Raw genomic sequence first — 26,616 nt, forward strand, 5'->3', positions numbered from 1 at the left:
GGAGGGGCTGGGGACATATACATCGCAGGAGGGGCTGGGGACATATACATCGCAGGAGGGGCTGGGGACATATACATCGCAGGAGGGGCTGGGGACATATACATCGCAGGAGGGGCTGGGGACATATACATCGCAGGAGGGGCTGGGGACATATACATCGCAGGAGGGGCTGGGGACATATACATCGCAGGAGGGGCTGGGGACATATACATCTCAGGAGGGGCTGGGGACATATACATCGCAGGAGGGGCTGGGGACATATACATCGCAGGAGGGGCTGGGGACATATACATCGCAGGAGGGGCTGGGGACATATACATCGCAGGAGGGGCTGGGGACATATACATCGCAGAAGGGGCTGGGGACATATACATAGCAGGAGAGGGGCTGGGGACATAGGCATCGCAGGAGGGACTGGGAACATAACATCACAGCAAGGGCGGGGGACAAACATTACTGGAGGGGCTGGGGACATATACATTACTGGAGGGGTTGGAGGCATATACACTTCACTACATTACAGGAGAGGCCCGGGACATATACATCACAGAAGGAGCTCGGACATCACTGGAAGAAACAGACAGTACTGCCGGGCACAAATAGGACTGAGGGACATGGATAGCACTGGGGGAAGGTGGCGGACCGCACTGGGTGGGTGGCACACAGCACACCCAAAAAAAAAGTTTCTGAAAATTATTAATTTTATGTTCTCGGTAAAAAATTATTTTCCAGCAGAGATTAGTTTACCACAAATTTATAAGAAATGTTCCCATCATGGCAGTAAAGTGAGAATTTAAGCAAAAATAAGCTGGTCTCAAAAATGTATTTCAACCTATTCTTTCTAAAAGCTGGAAATATTAGGAAAATGTGCTAGAAAGTCTACAAGTCGTAGTATCCAGCTTGTGTTTTGAGAGCCGCCAGCTTTACCGGTTTCGTAAATTCTTACTTTTGTGGGTATTTTTGAATCCGTGGCTTTTTCTGGCTCTTCGGTCCACCTCGGCATTCCTTTCAGTGGGTGGACGCGTTTTCGATGTAGCTCTTGGATGCAGAAAACATATCATCCCCATCATCCATGTCATGGCGAGCGTCTATAAATAATGCTGCTTATAAATGGACGGTCTTTAACTCTTCTGTGTAATTTTGTGGTTTCAGCTGGAAGCTTTCTATTCCATATTTACCACGGAGCAGCAGGACCATGTCAAATCCGTGGATTATTTGAGGAACAACTTCAGACCAAAACAGCCTCTAAATGATAGGGTTGTGTACAAGTCTGCTGTGAAAGACGCTTGGAGCCAAGACATGTCTGACGACTTGGACAATCTTTTTGGCACGGAAGCTTCTAAAGGTAACGCGCTCCACATGTTGTAGGCCTGTTGTAAGTTCTTTTTCGGTTAGAATTGAATTTGGAAAGACAGGTGTTTAATTAAGATGCCGCTCTTAGAACAGCGGGTATACGTTTTCTGTTTCAATCAACATATCCCACTGAGCCAAAGAGATTAATAAATAAACTACGCTTGGAAAATTGCAGGTAAAATGTGCAAAGCTTCTGTTTGTCCACCAAACGTCAGAGCGAAGGGTTGATGTACTCCAGTGTCATGAAGCTATAGGAGATACTTAGTGGTTTTCCACTACTAATGTGATGCACCTTTCATTTGTCCTAACTTTTCCTAACTAACACTTTCCCAATATACTTCTTCTGCCTACTACTACTGCCTTCAGTGCGATGGGTTGATGTACTCATTTACCCCAGTGTCATGGAGATATGGGAGATGTTTAAAATAGTGTTCCACTTCTAATGTGATACCTCTTTTATTTGTCCTAACTTTTCCTAACACTTTCTGAATATACGTCTTCTGCCTACTACTGCCTTCAGTGCAAAGCTTTGATATACCCCAGTGTCTAGGAGACATAGGAGATGCCTAAAATAGTGTTCCACTACTAATGTAGTCCCCCTTTCATTTGTCCTAACACTTCCTAATTATCATAATGTGATACCCCTTTAATTTGTCCTAACACTTTCTGAATAATATACTACTTCTGCCTACTATTGCCTTCAGTGCGAAGGGTTGATGTACCCCAGCGTCATGGAGATATGGGAGATGCTTAAGTGTTCCACTACTAATTTGACCACCTTTCATTTGTCCTAACTTTTCCTAACTAACACTTTCCCAATATACTTCTTCTGCCTACTATTACTGCCTTCAGTGCGAATGGTTGGTGTACTCATGTACCCAAGTGTCATGGAGATATGGGAGATGCTTAAAATGGTATTCAACTTCTAATGTGATACCCCTTTTATTTGTCATAACTCTTCCTAACACTTTCTGAATATACTTTTTCTGACACTAGTGCAAAAACTTGATATATCCCAGTGTCCTGGAGATAATGGAAATGCTTAAGAGCGTTCCACTACTAATGTGACCACCTCTTTCATTTGTCCTAACTCTTCCTAACTAACACTTTCCCAATATACTTCTGCCTACTGCTATTACCTTCAGTGTGAAGGGTTGGTGTACTCATGTACCCTAGTAGTGTAGTGTTCCACTTCGAATGTGATACCCTTTTATTTGTCCTAACACTTTCTGAATATACTTCTTCTGCCTTCTACTTCCTTCAGTGCAAAGGGTTGATGTACCCCAGTGTCCTGGAGATATGGGATATGCTTAAGAGTGTTCCACTACTAATGTAGTCCCCCTTTCATTTGTCCTAACTCTTCCTAATCATAATGTGATACCCCTTTAATTTGTCCTAACACTTTCTGAATAATATACTACTTCTGCCTACTACTGCCTTCAGTGCAAAGGGTTGATATACCCCAGTGTCATGGAGATATGGGATATGCTTAAGAGTGTTCCACTATGAATGTGACCCCCCCTTTCATTTGTCCCAACTCTTCCTAACTAACACTTTCCCACTGTACTACTACTGCCTTCAGTGAGAAGGGTTGATGTATTCATGGACCCCAGTGTCATGGAGATATGGGAGGTGCCTAATGGAGTTTTCCACTACTAATGTAGTCACCCTTTCATTTGTCCTAACTTTTCCTAACTAACATTTTCCCAACCCTGCTCCTATAAGATTATCTCTGTGCAGCACATAAAAACCTTTTATTGATGTTTTGCTTTGATCATTCCGGCCTGGAGACCAGAATCGCACAAGCTGAACACTGCATGTCACTGGTGGGGGTGCCGCAGAGTATATATGGTGGGCAGTATATATGCACCGCAGAGAGATGAGCTTATAGGAGCAGAGTAGGTAGCAGAAGTATATTAGAAAAGTGTTTGTTTGGAAGAGTTAGGACAAATAAAAGGGGTTCACATTAGTAATGAAAAACCTCTTTAAATTACTATGCAAGATTGTGTGTCCATATACACTCAAAGACTGCATCCATGTCATTTCTATTACAGTATTACAAATCCATAATGCTAGCTGCGAAGAGCCCTCGTTACACAATACTCTCTTCTAATAACAATGGGTAAAGATTGGATTGAATGACCTCCTAGTATGAGGTTCAGAATGTGTTGATACAGGCAATGTACATTATGCTGCTTTACACAATGGTATATAATAGTGATTGTGGATCTGTACCAAACAAATCTGTAATATTACATAATACAATACAATACATTAGCCGAGGAGCTGTGCCTTTAGATAGCCCAGTCTAGCAGACTCCATGGAGCACCGGGCGGACAAACAACTATCTAAAAATTCATTTTTTGTCTGAAAGATGTGACCTAGTGTTATAAAAACACACACATACATACACTGTACACACATACACACGCATATATATATATATATATATATATATATATATATATATATATATATATATATATATATATATATATATATATATATATATATATATATATATATATATATATATATATATATATATATATGTGTGTATATATATATATATATATATATATATATATATATATACACATATATATATATATATATATATATATATATATATATATATATACACATATATAATATATATGTAATTTTTTTTATAATATATTATATACATATTATAATATATTATAATATATATTAATTATATGGAAAAGGGATCCATTAAATATCAAGAGGTCCGGTTGGCATAAAACTAGATTTATTAGTAGAAAAATTAAAAAAATATATAATAAAGCTGTAAATAATAAGTTGCAGGAAATAGTGCGTTACGGACAACGCGTTTCGGCGGTATAAACCACCCTCTTCACGGTCCAAGCCAAAACTGATCTTTAAGGTGTGCTGAGGCTCCTATAAGAACAACTGATTGTAGTCAAGCTGTGATCCGAGGTCCTCACACAGGTGTTGCAATCGAGTGGAGAACACCTAGTGGTAGCCCTTAGACTAATGCATCACATGATAATACAGGAAAAAAAAACCACAAAAAACACTACATACATAGCCTGAAGAAACATATATATATATATACACACAAAAAATCCTCCTATGGTTATAAAACCAGTGGCCAGTGTGGAAAGCAAAAAGAAAAATAAAAAAAAATAATTAATAAAAAATATATATAATAGAGAGAGCGAGATATATAGATATAATAATATAATGGAATTGGCCGGGTCTTTAGAAATATGGACCAAATGCAATGAGTGGAGAAGTGCAGATCAAAGAAATAAAAAAAATAAATATATATATATATATATATATATATATATATATATATATATATATATATATATATATAGCTAGATATATATAATATATAGATATATATATATATATATATATATAGCTAGATATATATAATAGATAGATAGATAATATATATATATATATATATATATATCTAGATATCTATCTATCTAGTGATTATATATATATATATATATATATATATATAATAGCTATATATATATAATATATAGCTAGATATATATAATATATATATATATATATATATCTAGATAATAATAATAATAATAATAATTTTATTCATTTATATAGCGCTATTAATTCCATAGCACTTTACATACATTGGCAACACTGTCCCCATTGGGGCTCACAATCTAGAGTCCCTATCTGTATGTCTTTGGAGTGTGGGAGGAAACCGGAGTACCCGGAGGAAACCCACGCAAACACGGGGAGAACATACAAACTCCTTGCAGATAGTGTCCTTGGTGGGATTTGAACCCAGGACCCCAGCGCTGCAAGACTGCAGTGCTAACCACTGAGCCACCGTGCCGCCCATATATATAATAGCTAGATATATATAATATACAGATAGATAGATATTTTATATAATATATATATATATATATATATATATATATATATATATATATATATATATATAGATATATATAATACATATAATTATATAGCTAGAGATATATATATATATATAATGTATAGCTAGATGTATATAATATATATATATATATTAATATATAATATATATATATATATATATAGATATATATATATATATATATATATATATATATAATATATATATATATATATATAATATATATATTATAGATACATATATATATTTTTTTTCCTTAATCACACGAAGAAATAAGTTCATGAAGGTTGTTAAACATAAAACCTGATTTTATATAGAACACTGTATATTTTATTTCCATTTTATCGATATTGTAGCATAGTGTTACAGCAGTTTCCTCTTTTTCCAGGTTTCTCTTCACCCCGTCACAATGCCGTTATGTTTTTCTTTGTTATTGATGCACATAATGCTACTTTGTCCTTTGTAATCCTGGGTTCGCTCCGCTCTCCGTACTCCTAATGGCCGGCAGCTGTCCGCGTCTGCGTACCTCCGTACGTCGTAGTCCAGTGTTTTGCTTCTGTTTTTCTTCCAGAATTCGCGGAATGTTTCTCATTTCAGTTGACTCATCCTGTGAATCGCGCACTCGAGCTGCATTTCTCCGCTCATTGCATTTGGTCCTTGTTTCCAAAGTCCCGGCCAATTCCATTACAAATACATTTGTGCATCTGAAAGGGAGATAAAAGCACTTTTGTGCGGCTTCCCAAAATCCTTCAGGTGTCCCCGGCCAAAGTAGCCAGGACTGAACCAACAATTCGGTGATGATGACATTGTTTGGCACGGCCGGTGCCGCGGCTTCTGCATCGTGGACCTGGGGAGGGAGCTCATTTGCTCAGTTACCTAAATCGCTTCAATCGCTTTCTGCCAATAGCTGTAATTATTACAAGCGCGAGCACATTGATTCTCTCTGCCCGGTCATGGGAATTAAAAAGGAAAAATACGACCGGTTTGTGACGGGGAATTGTTTTTTCCTTAATGAACCTCAAACAGATGACCTCGATCTCTATATATTATGTGGGTAATTGACTCTTTTGGTCCAGATTCCTCCGACACTTGGGTTATCGGTGCTGCAGAAGATAAATGACCGGTATAAACCGGGGTCATGGGGGCAAATGCCGTAAGGGGGAACGTCTTCATTGAGGTTATTTTGTTGTGCCCCTGCTTACGTTAGAGAGATATACTGAGGTTATTTGTCATCATAGTAAATTTACCCAAGTGTGTACACAGTCCTTACACATGGATGAGCTCAATATTATATAACGCCACATTTATGGTTCTAAACATGTGGATCAAGAAAGGACAGAGAGGAAATTATAAAGTACAGTGATCCAAATGGACAGAAAAATGTTAGTCTTCTAATGATATGTAGAGCACTACCATGCTCAGGTGCTCAGTACTCATAACTAGTGATGAGTGGGCACTCCCATGCTCGAGTACTCGTAACTAGTCATGAGTGGGAACTCCCATGCTCGAGTACTCGTAGCTAGTGATGAGTGGGCACTACCATGCTCGAGTACTCGTAACTAGTGATGAGCGGGCACTCCCATGCTCGAGTACTCGTAACTAGTCATGAGTGGGAACTCCCATGCTCGAGTACTCGTAGCTAGTGATGAGCGGGCACTACCATGCTCTAGTGCCCTGTACTGGTAACTAGTGATGAGCGGGCACTACCATGCTCGGGTGCTCGGTACTAGTAACTAGTGACGAGCGAGCACTACCATGCTCGGGTGCTTAGTACTAGTAACTAGTGATGAGCGGGCACTACCATGCTCATGTGCTCAGTACTCATAACTAGTGATGAGCGGGCACTACCATGCTCAGGTGCTCAGTACTCATAACTAGTGAGTGGGCACTACCATGCTCGAGTACTCGTAACTAGTGATGAGCGGGCACTACCATGCTCTAGTGCCCTGTACTGGTAACTAGTGATGAGCAGGCACTACCATGCTCGGGTGCTTAGTACTAGTAACTAGTGATGAGCGGGCACTACCATGCTCGAGTACTCGTAACTAGTGATGAGCGGGCACTACCATGCTCTAGTGCCCTGTACTGGTAACTAGTGATGAGCGGGCACTACCATGCTCTAGTGCCCTGTACTGGTAACTAGTGATGAGCGGGCACTACCATGCTCAGGTGCTCAGTACTCGTAACTAGTGATGAGCGGGCACTACCATGCTCGGGTGCTCAGTACTGGTAACTAGTGATGAGCGGGCACTACCATGCTCGGGTGCTCGGTACTAGTGATGAGTGAGCACTACCATGCTCGGGTGCTTAGTACTAGTAACTAGTGATGAGCGGGCACTACCATGCTCAATTGCTCAGTACTCGTAATGAGCAGTTGGATACTTGGATGGGCACAATTCAAACATCGAAGTATATTGGAAGTCAATTGGGAACGCTTCAGGAAAAATGCTAGAGTTCCCCTTCGATTTCCATTATACTCAGATAAAAAGTTGAGCCCATCCAAGCATCAGCTGCTCATTACAATTAGAAAATAACGTAGTGGAGGATTGTGAGTGACGAGGTTTAGTTTCTTACATTTCTGTGAAGTTTCTTCGGACCTGCTCACATGTCCATTCCGTAGGAACCAATAAATGTAATAAGAGAAATTATGTCCAGCATAATAAAGGCTTCTTTATTCCAAATTTTTTAAAAATAGAATTGACAGCAACAGCAGACATAACCTCGAGTGAACTCAAGGTCACCCGAGGTTATCTGTGTGTGCCATGTCTCCTGTTGCTGCCAATTGTATTTTTAAAAAATTGGAATAAAGAAGCCTTAATTATGCTGGACATTTCTTTCTCGTTATTACATTTATTGGTTCCTACGCAATGGACATGTGAACAGGTCCGAAGAAACTGTACAGAAATGTAAGAAATTAAACCTCATCACTCACAATCCTCCACTACATTTTTTTCCGCTTTCTCATATAGCAGTTGATGGAGTGGTGCGTATATACTGTTTAGTGCACACAGGTCTGAACGGAGCCTGGAGGCCACCAATTTGTTTGCAGAGTTAGTTCTCGATTACAAGGCTGGGCATCTTCTGACCTTTTCTGAAAAATCTCCTCCAAGCCAAATAAGTAAACTCCTCCAGAAGCTGGAAAGAAAAAAAGCCCAAAGACTTTGGCAATTATGAGCATTTACTGCACTTCTGACCTTTTACCTTCCTGATTCATAAAACCTGTATCCGGCGCTCAATTTCACATGGAGTTTAACCTCATGTTTGCTGGAGGCTTTGAGGTTTCATTCCTGTATTTCTATATTCTGCTACATTTAAGGATTCTGTATCTCATTGCGCCAACATGACCATGCCTGGTAATAATTAGCTCAATACTGGAAGACTTTGTTTTTTTGTGTTCGGTGTGAGAGAATACAAGTTGTTTTGTATTGTGTAGAAACCAAATTGTCTTATAACTGAATATCATAGGGTTGAGATAGCAGTGATGGGCGGGGAGGTTTCACATTTCTGCACACACCCCTGCGGCTCTTATTAGTGGAGGGTAATTTCTTTGTGTGAGGTACTATATAAGCTGGTCACATGATGTAAAAAAGCAGAAACTCTCATAGATGGTGTGTGCTGTATTGATTTCTCCAAGCGCTTGTAAAACAAATCTTATTAATTTGGAGTTCCAAGGGCATAGAAGCAGAGTATTTTGCTCACATTGGCCTTCTTATATTGTAACTTGTATAAGTGTAAAAATATTAGTAATTTTCTCTCCTAATGAAGAAAGATGATCAGTCTCCAAAAAAACAGGTTCTTTTTTTATTTAGATAAAATTGATACAAGGGACAGCAGATAACAGATGAAATGGCGTTTGATGACGCACCTACGCGTTTCGGGTGTAAATTCACCCATAGTCGTATCTTCAATATTTTATGTTAAAGGGAATCAAACACCAGATTTTCACTACCTCATTTGAGCACAGCATAATGTTGGAAAAGGGACCCTGATTCCAGCGGTGTCACTTAGTTCACTAGAGCCAGCGGTTGTGACAGTTTTTAGATGTAGCAGAGTTCAGAAATTTAACCCCACACCACACCACAGCAGCCATGGAGCATGACTGCTCACTGTGAAAGCAGACAGACTGAGCCGCGCCATCAGCTGTGACATCACTCAGGTGATTTGCAGTCATAGGTGTGAACGTCTAGCCGTGACCGCAAATCACCTGAGTGACGTCATCACTGATTACGCGCCTCAGTCTCTGTCTGCACTCACAGTGGGCAGTCATGCTCTATGGCCGCTCGCTGGGACTTACATGTAGCAGAGCTGAGTCATCGTGGGACCTTGTGTGGATTACTTTGGACCTGCAGGGGAGATCTAGGGTTAATAAAGCGGTGAAAGAGGGTGTTTTTTGTATTTTATTCCAAATAAAGAAATTTTTCGGTGTTTATTTACTGTCACTTACAGATTAGTGATGGCAGGCATCTATGAGACGTCCCCATCACTAATCTAGGACTTAGTGGCTCATGTGGGCTGCTATTAACTCCCTAATTACCCAGATTGCCACCACACCAGGGCACAGAAACTGGCAAAGAGGAAAGTACAGTACTGGAGCTGTATTGGTTTATGAAAATGAAGAGAGAAGCACCCTTAATACAGAGCTCAAATAGCCTGTATTCCTGGAAGAGACAATCAACAAGTTCAACAAGAGAAAAAAATTAAGTAAAAGTTAGATCTGACTGCAATTGGGGTCTGAAAATAAATGATGAAGGTTATCATTTTCACTTTCATTTTCACTTTAATTTTTCTTTCTTTCTTTTTCATTTTCACTTTCATTTTCACTTAAAGATTTTTTTTTTATGCAAAAAAAATGCTGTGTGTTTTTAATTTTGGATTTGTGACAATTTCTGCAGCCATTCACCGCGTCCTCCGCTGATGCAACATTTCTGCGTTTGAGTCTAAAACCTTTTGATTTCCGATCAATAAATGGGACATTTCAGCCCGCACCTGGGATGTTAATGTTTCCCCTATTTAGTTCTCCAGGTTAATCTGAGATAATAGCCAATTTAGCCGCCTCGGTCCCTTCGAAGTCTTTTTCACCAGACATGAGGGTTTTCTCTCGACATGTTTCCCGGCTGAGGCAACGTTCCAACTATTGATCCGAAGTCAAAGGTACAGCGCTATTCAAGAGAGGCAATTTAGTTCACGTTCATGATTTCACCCAGCCTGACATCATAAATGAAACCATATCTCATAGTAAAGTTGTTGCCACCGCATCATCAATCACCTCTTCAAAAGGTTGCGTCCTGCGCCTCTCGCGGAGAGCGGTGACACCATGCTTCCCGCTCAATCCCTTTGGGTGCCTGCGTCAAGTTCATTTTGGAAAGTTGATCCCGTGCTTCTTCAGTTTCTACAATTTCCCCGAGCAAAATATATCAGAGGCCCCTTTGGTTTTTCTTGTAGAAGCCGCATAAATACCAGACGCGGTTCACGGAGAGGGCACCGAAAACACAAGAGCTGGGAACGGAGATTTGGGAAATTGAGAGAGAATTTCTCGTTTTTAACCCATTTGACGCTCGTAAAAGAGAAGGAACGTTCAAGATCTCGGACAATGAAACGCTCTTGCATCGATCACTGAATTTATTGTCTCGCTAATTAAAAGGCTGATTAATCTAAGATTCAAGGGCAGCGAATAGAAAGAGCCGCTCGGATCCATGATACACGTATGGAAATGTGTCTGGAGCCTCGGAACTGGAGATGAGTGATGGATGGAAGCGAACATGGGGGCGGACAGGTTTTCAGACTTCATTTTAATAAACCTCTTCAAAGTGGATCTGTCAGCAGGTTTTTGCTTTGTAAGCTGAAGCCAGCTTGCTGCAAGGGTTAACACAGTGAATTCAGGAATGCCTGTCTTGTCGCGGTACGATCTATTGCTGATTTGCTATGTTTGTTTAAGTAGCAGGACTTATCATTGCCTCCACTACAATGTCACACACAGCCAGTCCGGAACCCCCCCCTCTGATTGACTCTTCTCTGTCAATATACAGTCACTTACATGTCATTTGAATGCTCCTTTGTGGGAGGGCATAAGGTACTTGATAGGTTCTTTTTAAAGAGAATCTGATAAGTCGCCCCCCCCCCCACCTCCAAAAAAAAAGCCCCTATTTGACACATAGGACTTTCAAAGACAAGTCCATCAATACTCGTACATGGCCGGTACGTTTCTCCATTACTGAAAAATCTGCATTTGAATTTATATGCAAATGTCTCTGAAGGACTATGGTAGATCTGAAGCCTTCATCACTCCAGCTCTACTCCCCATTATATTAGTATAAAATAATAAGGAAAATCTGGAAAAGACCAATCAAAATCCTCTGTTGCTGAGAAATCCAAATTAGAATTTGTATGCAAATATGGCTGAAGGACTATGGTAGATCTGAAGCCTATGTCACTCCAGCTCTATTCCCTATTATAATAATGTAAAATCTGGAAAAGACAAATCAGTACAGACTGAAATACATAGCCCAGTCCAGTGATACCTTTACATGGTCAGTCTGTTCCTCTGTTGCTGAGAAATCAGCATTAGAATTTATATGTAAATGTGGCTGAAGGTCTATGGTAGATCTGACTCCTCCGTCACTCCAGCTCTATTAACCATTATATTAGTATAATATCTGGAAAACACAATGCACACTGAAATACAAGGACAAGTCCAGCGTTACCTTTACATGGTCAGTCTGTTGCTGAGAAATCAATATTAGAATTTATATGCAAATGTGGCTGAAGGACTATGGTAGATCTGAAGCCTTCATCACTCCAGCTCTATTCCCCATTATAGTAGTATAACATTTGGAAAAGACAAATCAATACAGACTGAAATACAAAGACAAGTCCAGTGTTACCATTACACGATCAGTCTGTTCCTCTGTTGCTGAGAAATCAGCATTTGAATTGATATGCAAATGTAGCTGAAGAGCTATTGTAGATCTGAAGCCTCCGTCACTCCAGCTCTATTATCTACCACTGCCGCCACCTCCTTCTGCCTGACTGATGGCTCCCTTGTTTGAAGTCACACAGTATAGAGGCGGTCAGGCAGGCAGGAGGTGGCGGCGCTCGGAGGGGAAAAGACCTGAAGTGATGTAGGCTTCAAATCTACTTTAGCTCTTTTCCCCTCCGAGCGCCGCCACCTCCTTCCTGCCTGACCGCCTCTATACTGTGTGACTTCAAACAAGGGAGCCATCAGTCAGGCAGAAGGAGGTGGCGGCAGTGGTAGATAATAGAGCTGGAGTGACGGAGGCTTCAGATCTACAAATAGCTCTTCAGCCTCATTTGAATATCAAGTCAGTAGCTGATTTCTCAGTAATGGAGGAACGGACTTGACGTGTAAAGATATCGTTAGACTTGTCTTTGAAAAAGCTACATGCGCATATAACTAGGTAGGTAAAATCCTGTTAACGCATTCCCCTTAATTGGGGGGGGCGTGAATATTTATACATTTTTTTTTTCAGTTGTCTTTTCAGTTTGCATTGATTTTATTTTTCATATTTTATTTTTGATTTGCCTTATAAAATAGGGAGTTAATATTTTATTACACACTGTATATACGCCCTGCGTAATAAAGCCATATAGCTCACTACCGAGACGACTATCGATCCCTATTTCGGTCACTGATGCAGTACGGTGGATGACGTCAGGCATCAGTATTCATGTTTGTTGCACAGCGTGACCGGAGCGAGTGAGCAAACGCCTCATCTTCCTCGCGTCTCCGCACCATGTCCATGCAAGCCATGTATGAACTCATCGCGCTCGTTATCGAGCGCTTGCTTAGTATGCGAGCACTTGCAAATGCTTAGCGCCGCTGCGTCGTCGTATGTGATTACCGAGACTGGAAGGACGGCTCGAAACGCAGCCTGTTATCCACACGTCGGGAGAATGTCACCATCACGTTGGTTAAATGTAATACATCTTGATTCAGACCCAGAAAGAGCTTTATTCATTAGATAAATAATGGTGTACATTACGCTCATATATTATGAATCCGCCGCAGCCGCCCGTAATGACCCGGAATGTCAATAGATTTTAATATAGTATGGTTGTCGGGTTGATTTGATCAGTTTTATTTGTTCTGTTTGAATTTCAAATATGATTAGTTGGATGACCTCAAGGAAAGGCGACGTTCTCGGCAGCCGCGCGTCTCACCGAGTCCTGCATATCGATGGACGGAAACCTCGAGAGAGAGAGCGCGAGCGAGAGACAAGGAAAAATATTCAGCGTAGACAATGGATTTCCCCTGGTGAAGAGCCGGATACTAAACAGCAGAGCAATTTCTCCAACCTTCCATAGCTTCAGAGGCCTTTATACAAGAAATAAATCAGCCCGGTCCATCCAGGCGACTGCTCAGAATAAGGTGTCCTGTGTGTGCACACCATTCCTGGTCATTAGATGACTTGTATCCTGCGTTTTTGTTAGTTCCTTAATTTTCAGTTGCCTCTGAGCTGGTGGGTGGAGATGAGCTGCTATGATGTCTCCCATGCACAGCACACACAGATGCCGTGATGTCTTCCATGCACAGCACACACAGCTGCCGTGATGTCTTCCATATTCAGCACACACAACTACTGTGATGTCTTCCATATACAGCCCACACAGCTGCCATGATGTCTCCCACACACAGCACATGCAGCTGCCATGATGTCTACCATACACAGCACATACAGCTGCCATGATGTCTCCTATACACAGCACACACAGCTGACATGTCTCCCATACATTACACACACAGCTGCCATGATGTCTCCAATATACAGCACACACAGATGCCATGTCGTCTCCCATACACAGCACACATGGCTGCCGTGATGTTTCCCATATACAACACACACAGCTGCAGTGATGTTTCCCATACACAGCACACACAGCTGCCGAGATTTCTCCCATACACAGTACACACAGCTGCCATGATTTTTCCCATAAACAGTACACACAGCTGCCATGATTTCTCCCATACACAGTACACACAGCTGCCATGATTTCTCCCATACACAGTACACACAGCTGCCGTGATGTCTCCCATACACAGCACACAGCTGTCATGTCGTTTCTCATACACAGCATACAGCTGCCATGACGTCTCCCATACATAGCACACACAGCTGCCATGATGTCTCCCATACACAGCACTCACAGCTGCCGTGATTTCTCCCATACACAGTACACACAGCTGCCGTGATGTCTCCCATGGACAGGACACACAGCTGCCATGATGTCTTCCATATACAGCACAAACAGCTATGTAATGTCTCCCATATACAGAACACACAGCTGCTATGATGTCTCCCATGCACAGCACACACAGCTGCCATGACGTCTCCCATACACAGAGCGCACAGCTGCCATGACGTCTCCCATACACAGCGCGCACAGCTGCCATGACGTCTCCCATACACAGGACACACAGCTGCCATGACGTCTCCCATACACAGCACACACAACTGCCATGACGTCTCCCATACACAGCACAAACAGACATGAGGGATTCCTGCTCCTCTGTTTTTATGAAGCACAGAAGCAGCCGCATGAGGTCATAATACAGCAGAATTGAGCAGTGTAGCTGTGAATCCAGATATGTGATGAGATTAAAGGCCGCTTTACACGCTGCGATCTCATTACCAATATCGCTAGCATGGGTACCCGCCCCCATCAATTGTGCGACACGGGAAAATCGCTGCCCGTGGCGCACAACAACGCCTGGACCCATCATACTACTTACCTGCCTAGCGACGTCGCTGTGACCGGCGAACCGCCTCCTTTCTAAGTGGGCGGTTCGTTCGACGTCACTAAGCGGCCGCCCAATAGAAGCGGAGATGAGCGGCCGGAACATCCCACCCACCTCCTTTCTTCCGTATTGACGGCGGCCGCAGGTAAGGTGAGGTTCCTCGTTCCTGCGGTGTCACACGTAGCGATGTGTGCTGCCGCAGGAACGACGAACAACATCGTACACGCAGCAGCAACAATAATTGAGATTAGGGGGGATGTCACCGATTAGCGATTTTTGCACGTTTTTGCGACGATTCAAAATCGCTCATAGGTGTCACACGCAACGACATCGCTAACTAGGCCGGATGTGCGTCACAAATTCTGTGACCCCAACGAGATCGCTTTAGCGATGTCGTAGCGTAAAGCGGCCTTAACACTTACTAGAAGGCAGCAGAATGGTCTGTGTGTCTGTACTTATCCCGCAGTCTTGTTTTGACCAAGGTGGACTTTCGGAATGAATAACTAGTGATGGGTGCACACCAAGATGCTCGAATGCTCGTTCTTCAATTCGAGCTGGTCAGACTCTCTGAGCTCAGTGTCAGAAAACGAGCATTATGGAAAGTCCATGTTTGGCCTGTTCGGGTCTCTGCCCACATACAGCCAGCCATTAACACAGCATTTCTGGCAGACGTCAGGGCCGGATTTTTAATTTTTGTCACACTACATCCGAGAATGTTTTTTTTATATGCCGGGACAGCCATTCAGAGACTGTGAATGTCTCTCCCCCGGGTGTGCCTACACTCCTCATCATGGAGTGAAGCAAGCCCGTGCATTGTAGTCATTGTTTCATGGGCGAAATATCAGAGCACCCACAATACTTGGATGAGCTCCGTGAGTACCCGAGCACCCCGATGCTCAATCGATTATCAAACAGTGACAAGCACACTCGCCCATCACTGCTAGTTTTCTTACATTCCCCTTTTATTATCCATTTATGTAAAGTTTATTGAAAGGACACTATCTGTTCCACAAACCACCATTTATCGAATGTCATTTTTGATTGTACGGCCATTTTTAATTAAAGTTGTACAAAATTCCAAAAAGTGCCGGCCGGTTATGTGCGCTATTGGATCTCTTCCGCTCCATTGGAGCTGAAGTGCAATATCTGTAATAACAAATATGACCCTGTTTATGGAACAAAATGAAGCCATGTTTTTCTAGTTCTGTGTTCATTAGTGGTAGATGTATAGTGTCCATGGCAATAGGCACTTGTACTCTTTTCTTTCCCTCCATCGGGCTCAGGGTGGTCTGATTGGAGAGAAGGGAGTAAGGACTTATTGAAATGTCCATTTTTTTTTGCATACGAGTGTTATCCGTACATTCACAGATAGCACTGGAACCTGTAATTTCGAATGGGTTCATTCACATATTCGTGACTTTTTTTTTTTTTTTTTTGGCTGGCTGGGTGGTCCATGCAAAATCTTTATAGACCTGCTCAACTTTGAGCCAAGTGCATGTCTGAGGGTCTGCAAAAAAAAATGGCTAACACCCGGATGCCTAGATAAAAAAAGAATAGTGGTTTTGTTTGCCGGTATAGTACCACTGCATAAAAGGTATACTAGGGTGGGAGGATACCACTGAAACCATCCAAATGGACCACTGCCCGCTGTTATATATTATGAGCATAGCCACCCAAGAGTAGTCCGAAATACTTGGCCTAAACCGCTGCCAGATCGGTCTTCCCACTCCAAAGAACAAAAAGATTGTCCATGTTAAAATCTACCTGACATCTATCATCGGGAGGGACGGTAGAGCCATCCCTCTACATATTGGGATGACCTAAATCTAAGGTGATTTGCCACCAAAATACCGGAGTAGATTTATACTGTGAGTGAAATCCACTCCTTCTATACCATTGGAACTCCAAATTAGTAATATTTGTTTTACAAGCACTTGGGAAATTAATACAGCACATACATTTGCGGTGTACTGAAAGGTTCTGTTTTTATTACATCATGTGACAATTTTTATATAGTACCTCAAACAAAGAAATAACTTTGCAGAACTATGCACCAATAAGAGCAGCAGGGGTGTGTATAGGAATGTGAAACTTCCCCACTCATCAGTGTTAGCTGAAACCTATGACAACATTCAGTTGTAGGACAAGATGGTTTCTTTAAGAACAAATGGATTGTATTCTCTCTCAATACCGGGACATGGGAGGTAGTATTTTGGTTATGGAAATGATTCATAAAACAATCATGTTAGTCTTGTAGAAAATAAAAACTACAGTATATAATCAATGAATCAAAAATATACCAAAAAGATTTGAGTCTTCCAAAATATAAAGTTATTGGCCATCATGGGCTGCAGGTGTCGGAAGCATGGAAGATTGCTTTGACTCATGTTTGCAGGAGCCGATCATTTGTGAAAGTGATGGGTTTTAATGCAAAAGTCTGAATCTCATTTCAAACTGTCAGAGTCTACCGGAGCATATAAAAGGGTTTGCCGGGAGGGGAGAAGGAGAAGGTCCCAAAGTCTGATTCATTCGTTTCTTCATTTTCGTGGGCAGCATCAGATTGAGATGTAGTTCCTCGCCATTTATCACCTTGTCGTTTAGAATTGATGTATTTGAGTAATAAAATTTAAAGACAAGATGCTCATTCGAGGAACGAGGAAATGATGGAAAGCAGAACTTCAGAGGATTTCTACGACCAGCCGAGGGTGTAATATGTCTGAACATGACTTTTAATAATATGTGTAATTAAAGTGCAGACATGCGTCTCCCATGCCTGAAGTATAAGCGGTGATCACTTCTTTCTTTGCATTATATTAGAAAATGCTTATTAGTCGCCTCAAGGCTCGGCCTTATCTGACATCACATGTCTTCAAAATTATACCATTCATCAGAGGACTCCTCCACGCCTGTAGGTGACAAAGATAATGCCTATATTGTGTCTTCAGTTCTATACTTGAACAAGAGCGGTGAAGACCATGACCATCAACTCAATACTTACGTAACAAGATCTCGTATCACCAACATTCCAGAGTCCAAATTCTGGACATTTGAGCACCAACGTGGGAACACTCTCTAGTATCATTGCCTCTTCTTTTTGTTGACCCTTCCAAAAAATAACTTTTGACATGTATGAATGTGGTGTTCATACAGTACAAAGAAAGGTCAGGAGGTCTTTATCTTGGCCTCTGGAGCTTCCGAGTGACAAGTGGAGAATGTAAAACAAGGAAGCCGCGGAGACACCATCACATGTTTCTCAACGCTGGCAGGTAACTAGCCAGGTCTTTCACCGAGAAGGAATAACCACGGGAAGGGCAGTCTCTAGTCAAGGAAACCACCTATGACAAAACATGGTATCCATCCACAGACAGCTGTTTCGGGGTATTTGCCCCTCATCAGTGTGGAGTAGGAAACTGGCTCGTGGGAGCAATGCCTAGTAGAAGACTACATAGGTAAGGTCAACCATCCTTACCTATGAAGTGGAGAATGTAGTCTAAAAACAAAGTATCTACTTCAAAAGGAAGTACCTCACCCTAAACGGTATAGCCTGTTTCCTTCATCCTACCTTCTCCTTTTAGTATTGAGGATCACATGAGGGGGAACCATTTTGCATATTTTCTGGGATTTGCCAAAAACTAACCAAATTTTGGGAAGCAATTTTCATGCATTCTTTCTAATTCACAAACTATGCAGAATCACCAAGCTTCTTCTTGCTTCAACTGTGAAACTTCATGCTATCTTAATATATGAATTTGATGTTTCATGTATTCCGATCCTTGGACCCTTCCGATCATGGATGTTACATTGTCCTGACGAGTTTTTTCACTTAAGGCATTACTGAATATGCTTTAAGAACGATCAAGAACATATACGCCCAATGGTCTTATGATCACCCGCCAATAATATGTTCTTCTGGTCCCTTTATGGCTTCGACACCCTACATGCCCAAACACTTGGTCTTTACTTCTAGGGGGAAAAAATCCTTTATCTTCTCCCTCTTTCCTATTCCTACCTAGCCTTCCCTCCTTTTTTTAGACCGTGATTCTCTCATTATAGCACCAGTCTCATGGTTAACGTTCTGTCTTGAGTTTATGGCTTTCATTATCTGGCGTCCATTCTGTGACATCGTGGTTGTGGTTACTGACCAGTCGACATTTGGATACTTGTAATCTGTTGTGTTGGGGTTTGGGTTTTCTTTTTCACTGGTTTCTTCACAAGCTTCTCCTGACACTTAATTATTTCTTCCCTTTGTCAATTATCTGTTTTTATTGTAAAAAAAAAAATATTTACACATTTAAATAGAATTTTAAAATAAAATGTAAAATTGCTGGAAATGAATTTCTAACTTGAGATTGTATCCCGTAAACTCAAACTTTCTGAATCCTTAGTTGTGAAGATTTGATGTTTTCTGTTTATCCTTGGTGAACCAATAGTAATACCACAATTCTATATGAGTCATTTTGAACATAGAGATTCTTCAGGATCCAACATGGTCTACAAGACATTTTTGTAGATAATGACTGTTCAAACTAAGGTCAGGTATTTAGTGTACCCCGTGGTATGGCCAAGCAGCTCAGCGCACCCCTGGTGTGGCCAAGCAGTTCAGCGCACCCCTGGTGGGGCTAAGCAGTTCAGCGCGCCCCTGGTGTGGTCAAGCAGTCCAGCGCGCCCCTGGTGTGGCCAAGCAGTTCAGCGCGCCCCTGGTGTGGCCAAGCAGTTCAGCGTGCCCCTGGTGTGGCCAAGCAGTTCAGCGTGCCCCTGGTGTGGCCAAGCAGTTCAGCGCGCCCCTGGTGTGGCCAAGCAGTCCAGCGCGCCCCTAGTGTGGCCAAGCAGTCCAGCGCGCCCCTGGTGTGGCCAAGCAGTCCAGCGTGCCCCTGGTGTGGCCAAGCAGTCCAGCGCGCCCCTGGCGTGGCCAAGCAGTCCAGCGCGCCCCTGGCGTGGCCAAGCAGTCCAGCGCGCCCCTGGCGTGGCCAAGCAGTCCAGCGCGCCCCTGGCGTGGCCAAGCAGTCCAGCGCGCCCCTGGCGTGGCCAAGCAGTCCAGCGCGCCCCTGGTGTGGCCAAGCAGTCCAGCGCGCCCCTGGCGTGGCCAAGCAGTTCAGCGCGCCCCTGGCGTGGCCAAGCAGTTCAGCGCGCCCCTGGCGTGGCCAAGCAGTTCAGCGCGCCCCTGGCGTGGCCAAGCAGTTCAGCGCGCCCCTGGCGTGGCCAAGCAGTTCAGCGCGCCCCTGGCGGGGCCAAGCAGTTCAGCGCGCCCCTGGCGGGGCCAAGCAGTTCAGCGCGCCCCTGGCGGGGCCAAGCAGTTCAGCGTGCCCCTGGCGGGGCCAAGCAGTTCAGCGCGCCCCTGGTGTGGCCAAGCGGTTCAGCGCGCCCCTGGTGTGGCCAAGCGGTTCAGCGCACCCCTGGTGTGGCCAAGCAGTTAAGCGCACCTTTTACATTTGCTTGTTTTCCTTCCATCCATGCAGCAATCTGGCTGTCAATCAAGGCATAATGGGGGCAGTGATAATTATAAAACAAAAAGGCAGGAAGGTGCACTGAACTGCTTGACCATTCCAAGGCTGTTTTGAGGCCCGTGCTTGGTTTGAACAGTCATTTTGTCTTGTGCACTTTTCTTTGGAGTACTTTGCAGACTTCATGAGAACACTTAGTTTTGATCCTACAAATCTGATGACCCCCACCTGCCTTATTTGTTCTTTTCGTACATTGTCACCTGTACGGGCACAGATTTGAATGTGTTTGGAATTTATGTACTCGAGAAACCATTTAAGACACATTCTTTAAAGGCTTGTGTCTGCCCATAAAACCTTCTTCCTAACCGGCTCAGATTGATGTATAGCCTAATGTATATTTGACATTCTGTTAATTAAATCCTAGAGAGTAACCATGTATTTTGTCTTTTTAGTCTGCAGCTCCCCACCGGTCAGCATGACAGTGCAACCAGTTAACAAGACAGCATTAGTTGTTTCTTGGAAGAAGCCGACGTTTGTTTACCACCCTCCAATCATGACCTACATGGTGTCTTACAGCTGGACCAAAAATGATGAAGAAAAAGAGAAGACTTACATTAAAGACAACGACAGTGAAAAAGAACTGGTAATTTTATCCTGGGCAATCAGTTTTATGTTGTAGGAACTCTTTTTCGGAGTGGGGGGGCACGTTCGTTCATTCTCAAAATTTCTGGAGTTGTCTAGGTGGTTCACTACTCTACAATAGTGGCCACATCTCTAAAACCGATGGGGAAGGATTTTTCTAAATACCTAACCACTGAGCCACCGAGAGACCTTTGCGTTTTACAAACGGGAAAAGGTCCAGGGGTGGACATACAAATTGTTGCAGTTGCATTGGGGCCCAAGAGCTAAGGGGGCCCATTTTTACCTCCAGTGCTGGTGGAACTGTGCATTTTTTTTATTGAACTGAAAAGGGCCCATATATTATTCTTGCACATACTTGTCTGTGACCGTCAGCGAAAGGGCCACTGTGCAAGAACAGTATATGGGCCCTTTGCAAGCCAAAAGCTCATCAAAAAGCACAATTCCAACTTATTGAAGGTGGCCTCCTTAACCATTTGTAAGGTTTAAACGGAAAGGTCTTTTTGATGACCTTCTGTAATAAGAAGGGCTCTTTTACCCACTGAGCCACCTAAATTTTGGCAACTTGCAAGGTTTAAGTGGAAAGGTCTTTTTGAAGACCTTCTGTTCTAAGAAGCACTCTCCTATTCGCGGAGCCACCTAAATTTTGCCAACTTGCAAGGTTTAAGCAGAAAGGTCTTTTCGAAGACCTTTTGTTCAAAGTGCTCTGCTGACCTCGGAGCCACCTACATTTTGGCAACTTGCAAGGTTTAAGCGGAAAGGTCTTTTCAAAAACCTTTTGTTCAAAGAAGTGCTCTCCTTCTCTCAGAACCACCTACATTTTGGCAACTTGCAAAGTTTAAGTGGAGTGGTTTATTTGAAGACCTTTTGTTCAAAGTGCTCTCCTACCCATGGAGCAACCTAAATTTTGACAACTTGCAAGGTTTAAGTGGAATGGTCTTTTCGAAAACTTTTGTTCTAAGAAGTGCTCTCCTACCTGTGGAGCCATCTAAATTTTGGCAACTTGCAAGGTTTAAGTGGAAAGGTCTTTTCGAAGACCTTCTGTTCTAAAATGTGCTCTCCTACCCGTGGAATCACCTAAATTTTGGCAACTTGAAAAGTTTAGCGGAACGGTCATATCAAGGACCACCTGTTCTAAGATGTGCTTTCTTACCTGTGGAGCCACATAAATTTTGGCAACTTCCAAAGTTTAAGCAGAAAGGGCTTTTTAAAGACCACCTGTTCTAAGAAGTGCTCTGCGATCTGTGGAGCCACCTAAATTTTGGCAACTTGCAAGGTTTAAGCGGAAAGGTCTTTTCAAAAACCTTTTGTTCAAAGAAGTGCTCTCCTTCCCTCAGAACCACCTACATTTTGGCAGCTTGCAAGGTTTCAGTGGAATGGTTTTTTGGAAGACCTTTTGTAAAAAGTGCTTTCCTACCCGCGGAGCCACATAAATTTTTTGCAGCTTGCAAGGTTTAAGTGGGAAGGTCTTTACAAAAACCTTTTGTTCAAAAAAAGTGCTCTCCTTCCCTCGGAGCCACCTACATTTTGGCAACTTGCAAGGTTTAAGTGGAATGGTCTTTTCGAAGACCTTCTGTTTTAAGAAGTGCTCTCTTCCCCGCGGAGCCACCTATCGGCATTCCTACTAGAGCAAGTCTTCTACAGTTCCACGTTTGCCGTCACAGTAGACGAAAATGAGATCTGATCTGTTTTACGAAGTTGCGCTCCATCCTGATTGCTGCCTCGAAGTCACCTTCTTTTTTTTCCAGCACATGACCCATTTTTAATCCAGGCTAACTAGATATCCCAGACACTTCAATAGCACAAAAGGAATATATATATATTTTGCCCCGAGTGCAAGAGTAAATGACATTTTGCTTCCAAACCATCCATCAGGTTAACTGACTCTCTTTTTTTGGGATACAACCGACTTCTACAAATAGGAATCCAATTATTATTAGCGTATGGTTGAGGGCAAACCCTAATAGTCGAAGTGTTAAGGAAAGATTTGACCAGTCGGAGAAAAAAATGCTTTTAAATGCAAATATTATTTCAGCTCCAAACTATTTTCGGATTTCCTCGTTCAGCATTCTCCTCTTTAAACCCGCGCACATTTTCTTTTTGCCCTTGCAAACGAATCAAAGTAACACTCGCGGGTTTCAGAGAGCTTCATTTAATGTTAATCTGAACCGGCTGGTAACGGAACGGAATCTGGAATTGTGTATGTACATGAAAAATGCCAGGGCCTACAATACATTTCCTAATGACTTTTTTTTCATATTATTTTATTTCTGAATGTGCAGTCCTCTGGGCCGGCTCCATAACTTCCACAATAACACTCCCAGATAAAGATTACTTTCCTTCATTTCCATTTATATTTTCTGTTCCCCCACTAGACATTGTTATCTGGGTCACGTAAGGAACCACTCCGGTTCAGAGAATAGAGAAGGAATCAATTGAACGACGCACAAGGTTACAATGTTCCAGGATGGTTTTTCTTTGTAACTATTACATTATCATAAGGGACGGCAGTTTGGGGGGGTGTGAGGGGGATGGAGCTGCAAGTGCAATAATTAGCAAAAGCAACTTGCCTTGAGAATATAGTTCATATCACTGTCAATTCATGAATTCGACTAGATGTATGGAACAGGATATTAATTATGTAAAATTAATTGAAATTCAGGAATATTTTATCTTTGCTATAAGCGATAGGCAATGCTATTATCAGCGGGCCATAAAACATCACAAGAAAAAAAAATCTGCCATATTGCTTCCCTTTCTATATAAAGTATCTATACTTGTCCACCTAAAACTTGTCAATGTACATTTTTATTTCTTTAATGAAATGTAATGTTTTTATTTTACAATCATCTGAACTAGCATACTGTCATAGGGGACTATGGTGATGGCAGAAAACCGGGGCCCCTAAGCTAACCTTCAGATTAGTTGGGCCCTGTGCTATCCCTAGTCTCAGAGATACCCTTAATGGTGGGGATGTCTGAGTCTCCTTCCTGGCCCTGCTCCTCACCAGCTGTTATTCTTTTTATTGCTTTATAAAAGAAGGACAAATGCAGTCACATACCATCTGATTGCCTGGTCCTGTGCTGTAGATAGCTGGGGAGAAAATGGGAACTCCTGAGTACTGCTGGATAGCGGTGCTCACTCATAAGGGAAAACAAGTCCAGAAAAAGAAGAAAAAAGTGGCACTCTCCATAACATGAAATCCAGGCTTTATTGAGAATGGTGCATTAAAATTGTGCCGGTCCGAGGCCAGATTCTGGAGGACAACAGCCGTTTCATACAAATGCGCTTCTACGGGTCCATACAATGATTATAAGGACCCGTAGAAGCGCTTTTGGATTTCATGTTATAGCAAGTGCCGATTTTTTATTTTTTTTTTTTTTTTCTCTTTCTGGATCATGTTTTTATTAATTGCCTAACTTTAGCATAGGCCATTAATATTTTATCGGTGGAGTGACAACTGGCACCCCAATCGGTGGTGGATAGAAGTTCACAGATGATGGCAGAATACAGTAGCTCCATCATTTTTTGTGGCCATGACCAGGTACTGGAGATCCTAGGGGGTGGTGCCACAACCATTGTAGCTTTGCCTTGTTCTAAGAGCACCTGATCAGAGAGATTTCCAGATGTTGCACCACCACCGATCAGATATTGATGGCCTACCTATCAATAAAAAAAAATAGTGGTGGTAAGATTAAAAGTTAAAGCAAAAAGTTGAGTAAAAGCTTAAAGTATCTTGTACTTTTTGCTTTTTCTTTTTCAGCACACCAAAGCGTGAATGTATTTGTAGTCAGCCATCCTCTGTCCTCCTACTCCGTCCGTTCTGTGTATAGTACATTGTGTGATAGTCTAATAACACGTGGGGCGTCTGGGGACAGACGGTTCTGCTGTCTTCCGCTCCGCCGGTGACATTTTTTTTTTACCCTGTAACAAAGGACATTTCAATGTTCTACTTGAGAAGTAAATTGAGGTAGAGAGGGGTGTGCTCCGCGCTCATTATTTACGGGGGCTACTTATGATATCGCCTTTGGCTTGGGCATGTAGCACAGACACTTCATCGGTTTTATTGCTCCATAAAAAAAGGCATAAAAGCCAGAGAGACAAACAAGTGAAAAATACATAGATTCCGACTGATCTATCATTTTATTGGCCGCATAAATATTTCCCGACGTTTCTTTGTGAAGGCGAGCATTATTGAGCTCTTAAAATTGCTTTTTTAATGACATCCATGACAGTTTTAAATTAATACCTTGTAGTGTATTTAGGGACTCGGAGCTTTTTGGGCGAGTGTTTTAGAGTGTGATATGAATATATAAATATCGTACGGTACAGTAAGAGTCGGGGAATATTCCCAGCTGTTGTCGTCTTCCTTACTTCAAGAATGTCGAGTCTTCTTGTTGCTAACGAACCTTGTCACCATGTTTTTTGTTTTTTTTTTCTTTTTTTTTTTTGTATACAGAATGTCACCATTAATCACGTCTCGCCCGATATCCTCTACCTGTTCAGAGTGCAGGCGGTGTGTCGCAACGACATGCGGAGTGACTTTAGCCAAACAATGCTTTTTCAAGGTAAGAAATCCTTCCGGTTTCGGGGATGGATATGTTTATTGTCATGCTAGGTATGGTGAGGTACCAAGAGCTTTGGAAAAGGGAAGGGAAACCCTGTGTCTAGGGAAGGGGGAGATGGTGACCCCTGACAAAACCTACTGCTGGTCCCTGGATTCCCTCACCACCCTAGATAGGTTCCGCACCTATGCGCCAGGCCGAATACCTGACCATAGGTATCCCTACTGCTGGATACTGGAGTCCCTCACCACCCTAGATAGGTTCCTCACCTATACGCCGGGCCGGATACCTGACCCTAGATATCCCTAGTGCTGGGCCTTAACTAGGGAATGGATGGGATGAGCTTTCACCACCCTAGATAGGTTCCGCACCTATGCGCCGAGCCGATACCTGACCCTAGATATCCCTAGTGCTGGACCCTAAATAGGAAATGGATTCGATAAGCTTTCACCACCCTAGATAGGTTCCACACCTATGTGCCGATTTGGATACCTGACCCTAGATATCCCTAGTGCTGGACCCTAAATAGGGAACGGGTGGGATGAGCTCATCGTCAACCCCACTAATTACTATAGACGACATAAAGAGGACACATCCGAGAAAAGCATGTACTACTTATCTACAGATGACTCAGGTAGAAGTTCAGCAAAGCTTTCTGCAAGAATACCGCAGAGGAGTACAAGCCACCTGCTTGCATCCAGAGATTGAATAAACTGAAAAATATCACCAGCACCAGTCCTGGGAAGGAAGGGGTACATAAGCCCGAAGAGAATGCTAATGATCAGCAGCTGGGTAGAAGGCGAGCTCCTGCTGGGTCTAAAATGGGGAGAGATTAATTCAGCAGAAGAGCTACCCATATCAATGAATAGCAGAACAATGGAGAATCATGGAGCATATTGCACAGCCAAACGCTGTGACCTTCTATTGCCCAAA

At 42.6% G+C, this 26,616-nt stretch overlaps 1 protein-coding gene across 1 annotated transcript in view; it reads left to right on the top strand.

Annotated features, from left to right (window-relative positions):
* PTPRG (protein tyrosine phosphatase receptor type G) overlaps window positions 1–26,616 on the top strand; it is a 687,996-nt gene that overhangs the window by 466,339 nt on the left and 195,041 nt on the right. Inside the window, exons 8-10 of the mRNA XM_075321067.1 lie at window positions 1,153–1,345; window positions 20,932–21,122; window positions 25,578–25,686. Of these exons, the coding sequence (XP_075177182.1) occupies window positions 1,153–1,345; window positions 20,932–21,122; window positions 25,578–25,686 (493 nt within the window). The remainder of the gene's footprint in view (window positions 1–1,152; window positions 1,346–20,931; window positions 21,123–25,577; window positions 25,687–26,616) is intronic.

Source organism: Anomaloglossus baeobatrachus, chromosome 8 (genome assembly GCF_048569485.1).
Source record: "Anomaloglossus baeobatrachus isolate aAnoBae1 chromosome 8, aAnoBae1.hap1, whole genome shotgun sequence".
Classification (NCBI taxonomy): domain Eukaryota; kingdom Metazoa; phylum Chordata; class Amphibia; order Anura; family Aromobatidae; genus Anomaloglossus; species Anomaloglossus baeobatrachus.